At 64.9% G+C, this 5,797-nt stretch overlaps 1 protein-coding gene across 1 annotated transcript; it reads right to left on the bottom strand.

The window, feature by feature from the left end:
* Positions 1–3,115: 3,115 nt before the first annotated feature.
* CHLNCDRAFT_138904 (hypothetical protein) lies at positions 3,116–4,756 on the bottom strand (the record flags this gene model as incomplete). The annotated part of the gene is made up of 6 exons (XM_005844551.1): positions 3,116–3,171; positions 3,379–3,456; positions 3,689–4,011; positions 4,249–4,459; positions 4,572–4,610; positions 4,723–4,756. 6 exons carry the CDS (start codon positions 4,754–4,756, stop codon positions 3,116–3,118), a joined length of 741 nt encoding a protein of 246 aa, XP_005844613.1.
* Positions 4,757–5,797: the final 1,041 nt, after the last annotated feature.

Raw genomic sequence — 5,797 nt, forward strand, 5'->3', positions numbered from 1 at the left:
GAGTGAAAGGGGAACGTCAGGGGCAGCAGCTAATTTGCTGCTAGAGCTGCCTGCGGGTGCTGCCTGCTGCTGCTTCCACGCCCTGTTCCCGCTGCGAGCCCTTTACCCCAGCCGCGGTGGGGTGGTGGGGAGGCCCCAACACCCCACTGGCATCTAACGGGCAGGCCAGACTACCACTGTGTCGCCAGGATGCCATTGAGGCGTTCCTGTCCCCCAACACAGACCCAGATGACCCTGCACATGAGGATGGTGCGCCCCGAGAGCCACAGGCCAGCGCCGCCGGCGCCGGCGCCGCCCAACAGGGCACACCCCGGAGCAGCAGCTGGCGCTGCGCGGCGCCCACGCCCTGGGCCTGCGCGGCTCACTCGGCGTGCCGCACAGTGAGGTACTGCAGCGAGTCCTGCAGCCGGGCAGACTGGCGCCAGCACATGGCCTCCTGCCGCCTCCTGCGCCCTGAAACCTGAGCAGCCCTGCCCCCCAAGGAGCAGGAGCAGCACGCCCCGTCTGGCTGCACCCCATCGCATCCGCCTGTTCCCATTCCCGGATCCCAGGCCACCCGCGATATAGCGTTCGGGCTGTTGTGTTGCCTTGATGTTGCCATGGACCCAGCCATCACGCTAAACACCCACAACTCACAAATCCACATGCGCGAACCGACCTGTGCAACCATCTGCATGTGTCATGTCATGGCAACCAAAAGGAGGGTAAATAATGGTGGCGCTGTGGGGCCCATGCCCCCCAGTAGGTTCAGCAGAGGAAGGGGAAGAGCGTCCCGCTGGATGCGGGAAGGGCGCCAGGAAGATACCCACACCCGCCAGCTGCACCGCCGTCAGCCAGCATGCCACCAGCCCCAGCTTCACACCCTGCAGCCCGGTGTGCCAGCGATGCAGCAGGGCGGCTGCGTGGGCTAGTAGGGGCAGGTAGGCAGATGGTGGCAGGACGGAAGGCGAGACAAGGAAGTAGTAGCTGCGGGGAGGAGCTACCGAGTTAGGCAGGGCATGCAGCTGCACTTGTGAGGTAGGCAGGCCGGCCGCCGCAATAGCGAGGACAGCTAGGGCATGGGATGAGGTAGGAACCTTGCAATCCCGGTCCCGTTTGCCCAGTTGCGCGCTGTGATCAGCAGCGGTGACGAGCAGTGGGGAAGGAAGGCCCAGCACTAGGCAAGGCGTGGGTATGGAAGGGCGTGGCGGGAAGTGGTGGTCCGGCATGCAGGAGGCCCAAGTGACTGCAATGCTGCACTCACGTCGTCCACATACTGGTCGCAGCGAGCCTCCGACTCTTGGCGGCAGCACGCTCGTTGGCGGCAGCACGCTGGCGCTTGCGGGCAGCGCCGTGGACCACCTCAGGCCGCCGCGGCCCCCTGGCGGCTGAAGGTAGGTGCTGTACTGGTCGCCTTGCGTTTCCTGCTTCCCCCCCGGGCGGCAAGTGGCCGTCAGGCACCGAGCCAACAGAACCAAGTTGGGAGCACAGCAGCGGCCAGGTTCAATAGGCCAGCTTTGGTGTCAGCGCGAGATTGCAAATGAATTGGAGGCCCAACTTGCTCGAGGGACGACCTTTTGACCCATCGCGATCTCAAGAGAGTTCTGGCTCCTCATTGAGAGATTGAGCGTTTGTCACTTTGCTAAACGCTGTTCACTATGCCCAACGCCTTCTCGTCTTTCATGGGCCACCCTGCCGCGGTGGTGGCCGTGGGCGCGTTGGGCGCCTGCGGCGCAGCCCACGTCCACGGGCGACACCTGGAGTCTGCCCTTACGGCATTCCGCCCGGCTGCGGAAGTTTTGAGCGCGGGCGTGGGGGCCGGCGTTCGCAACATGGGCCTGGTGGCCGTCGACATTGCCCCCCGCCTGCACCCGTGGGTGGCACGCAGGTAAGGCGAGAGTGCATTACTCGTCCCCAAAGTGGAAGAACTTCTGGAAGAACTTTCAAACAAGCGGGCACCTCACTCTGTCTCCCTTGCAGATATGCGGTCTGCCCAAAATGCAAGACAAGGCACTCGCAGATCCTGCTGCCCTCGTGCTCAGCCACCTGATGGCGCCACCGCCCGCAGGTGAGCGCCGCAGCCCTGCCGCCGGCTGCCAGGCCACACCTGCTGTTTCCTGAATCCCTCCCCACCTTCAGCCTTCCTGCCACTGTGCTTGCAGCCCGGCGCCGCTGCCATGCAGGGCTGCGACGGTGAGAGGCACGCAGGCGGCACCGCAGCCGCACCCTCCCAGGACCCCTTGCATGCTATACACCCCCCAGGACCCCCCTACAACAGCCAGGAACACGTGCTAGCTTGAATAGAGCTTTCTGCGCATCCTTGTGTGTAATTTGCCTGTAACCTGATTGTTTTGTGAGTTTGTTTCATTTTCATTTTCCTGACATTTTTCTCTCAATCTGCCTTGCATTGTATGATCCCTCTTTTCATCTCCACCACCCCCGCCAGATTCTGCCCCCATGATTCTTTCACCATCACCTCTGATTTTCTTCCCTGCCTGCTTTGCTACCTTGTTCATTTCTGCCCTTGTGAGCGCAATGCACGGGGAAACCAACAGCACCCAGCGCAGAAAGACAGGATTCGCAGCTCCACATGGGGAAACATGGTGGTGGTTTGGGGTGTGGGCAGACGGTGGCAGATAATTGATGCCCTCGATGACGAGAGCCGCCAGACCGGCTTGTGCGTCCCAGGCGGCCCGGGCAGACAGGGAGGCGCCAGCAAGCGCAACATGCCGAGACAGTGCTGCCGCCAGTAGCAGCAGCAAGTCAACACATTGCTGTCAACCAGCCCTCCAGCTGCCACAGGCAAGGCAGCCGCGCTTCCAGCAGGTCCAACCTGCTGCCTGCCCCGCCTCGTGCCGCAGCAGCCGCAACAGCAGCAGCGTGGGACTTGGTGACAACACCGAGCTGCTCGCCCTACTGACCATCACAAAACACCCTACCTGTTCCCTGCCCCGCTGCTGCTCCCCGAACCGACTTGAATGCATGCAGAGAGTGTGAGCAGTAGCATGGAGATGGGAGCAACGGATGAAGCAAGTCGAGCAGCGTCAGCAAGAGTCAGCAGTGCAGGATCGGGAGAGAGGAGTGCGAAACTGGGGCAGATGCCAGGCCAGGGCGCGCGCGGCAGCGGTGCCCGGCCTCACTCCTTCTTGGGAGGCCCTCCGGGAGGGGGAGGCGGCTTGAAGCCTGGCATGCCTGCAGGGCGGGGTGGCGTCCAGCAGGGCGCCAGCAGCAGCACCGCCATCAATCAGCACCGGCCTGCCTGAGCATGCGCAGTGCTGCGGCGCGTTGCGGGCTACTAGGCAGCAGAGCGGCCGGGCCGCTGCCCTTCCTTCCCGCGACTCCCCTTCTCTCCTTCTCCCTCTCCCCTCCTCCCCTCCCTTTCCCCTCCAGGGCCCGCACCTGGCATGCCAAAGGGCATCATCCCCGGCATCATCATCATCCCGGGCATGCCAGGCATCATCTCCATGCCAGCCATGCCTGCGCCAGGCAGGGTCAGGCGGGTTGAGTACGCAAGCACACAGCAGGAGCGCTCAGCTGTGGCCATCGCTCCGCCTTGCAGGGAGCATTCCAGAAGTCGACGGCAGCCTGCCAGCCGGATGCGAGGCCCCAGGCAGGCAGGCAGGCAGGTAGGCAGGCAGGCAGGCACACAGCACAGCCCAGCTCAGCACAGCAAGCCCAGAGCACCGGCAGCTGCCAGGTGGCCGCTCACCCATCATGCCTGGCATCATCCCTGGCATCATCATCATGCCGCCGGGTCCCATCATGCCTCCCGCTCCCATCATGCCGCCTGCTGCCATCAGTTCCGACCCCGCCGCCACCTCCTCCATGCCGCCGCCGCCGCCGCCGCCGCCTCGGCCGCCGCGGGCGCCCATGCCGCCACGGCCGCGCCCGCCGGGCCCGCGCCCGCCGCCGCCGCCCGGCGCGCCGCTGCCCACGCCGCGTCCCGCGCCGTACTGGCCGCCGCCGCCGCCGCCCGCCTGGTGCCGCTGCTGCTGCGGGCTCACTCTGCACGGCCGGCCGTTCACGTCCCGCCTGCACGCCATGCCAGAGGGGAGGTGGCCAAGTCAAACAGCAGCAGCAGGCACGTGTCACTCATGCCCTGGCAACACTGCATGGTCAGCGCTCTGCCAGAAGGCAGCCGCCAAAAGGCAGAACCTCAGATCCAGGCGAGCAGCCCTCATTGGCAGGCATTGCCGGCCGAGGCCGCCGCTCCACCGCTTGCGCAGCCAGCCTGTCATCCCCTCCTCCCCTCCACCCACCACCACGCACCCGTTGAGGCCCGCGATGCACGCCGCCGCCGCCTCGCTCTCTGCAAACTCCACGATGGCCATGCCTCGCGACTTCCCACACGCCTTGTCGTCTAGGAAGCGAATGGAAAGCACGTGGCCAAAGGCAGCACACAGCCCTTCCAGCTCCACGTCAGTGGTCCACCACTGCAGGTTGGAGACAAAAACGGCGGAGCCGTCTCCGGCGCCGTGACCTGCAGGGACAGCGTGGTGGGCGCGATGTGGGTGGCGGCAGCATGGCGGCGCGGCGGCGGCTGGCGGCGGTGAAGGGCCGGCGGCACCCGCGGCGGCAGCAGCGGCGCGTACCTCCGTCTCCCATGTGCTCCAGGCCGCCGTTCTGGTGGCCTGCAGGCAGCAGGGTTGCCAGCAGGAGCCGGCAAGTGTGGTGATGGCTGCCCGAGCGCTCTGTTGCCGCAGCCAGTTGTGGGGACATCGCGATCATGCGTGCGCGCCTCACCTCCATAGTCGCCGCCCTCATAGCCCCCCGCCATGTCGCTCCCTCTCTAGGCAGGAGTTCAGCTCCTCGTAGTATGGGCGCTTGAAGCTTGAAGGGAGCGGAAGAAGAAGGAGAAGAGGAGGAGGAAGACGAAGAACGAAACGGGGGTCCGCCACTTGCAGCTGCTGACGTGGGGGTGCTGGCACAATTGGCGCGCGCCCTCTCTCCTTCCACTTTTTAACGCTGCAGCAGTCGTTACATCTGAAAATTCATGAGGAGGCGTTCGCAAGATTTGGTTTTCGATGGTAGGCTGCCGGTTGCTTCCTGTGGCAGATGCCGCGGTGGTTCCACCTCACTGAGCCCGTCGGCATGCCCCACTCATCCTTGTGCACACCGGCAGACCGCCAATGGGCACAGCCGATGCACCACAATCTGCGCATGCTCCACAGCATCTGGCCAGCCGTGCCGCCCTTGCTGGCTGGCTGCGCAGCAAGCGACAGCGGCAGCAAGGCCCGCTGAGCGCTGCGCCAGCACGGCTGCGCAGGCATCCAGCTGCCGCTGCGCCTACAAGCCTGTGCATGTGTTGCCCGCTGATGTGGCACCTCCCCCGATTCGTCTGGCTCATCAGGCACGCTCTCTCCCGCGATCCCTCCCTTTCCTTCGCCTTTCAAAGTCTCTAAGGCTTCTATTTCTCCCCTCCCGCACCCCGCAGCTGCCGCAAATTTAAAATTATGAACCAACCTGTCATCCTTTATGCCTTAGAACGGCGCCAAAACGGCGCCAAGAATGTGTTTCTCACTAAGTCAGATGTAGAGGGCATCATCCGGATCAAGCAGGGCGACCAGCAGGCGCCCTCAGGCCGGCGGCGGCGGGGTGCGGGAGGGGGGGCGGCAGTGCAGGGCGGCACCAAGAACTACAGCAAGAAGGTGCTGCAGTTCTTCCAGGTGCTGAAGGGCGCTGGCGGTCAGGACATCCTGTGCCGCTGCGTCAAGCGCAGCGGAGAGTGGCGGTGGTGCCCCGTGGTGCCGCTCGAGGAGCTGCCCCGAGTGATCAAGGAGCACCACGAGCGGGCGACTGGCTTCAGCGGTGTGGAGAA

The sequence above is a fragment of the Chlorella variabilis genome (assembly GCF_000147415.1).
Source record: "Chlorella variabilis unplaced genomic scaffold CHLNCscaffold_22, whole genome shotgun sequence".
Lineage (NCBI taxonomy): Eukaryota > Viridiplantae > Chlorophyta > Trebouxiophyceae > Chlorellales > Chlorellaceae > Chlorella > Chlorella variabilis.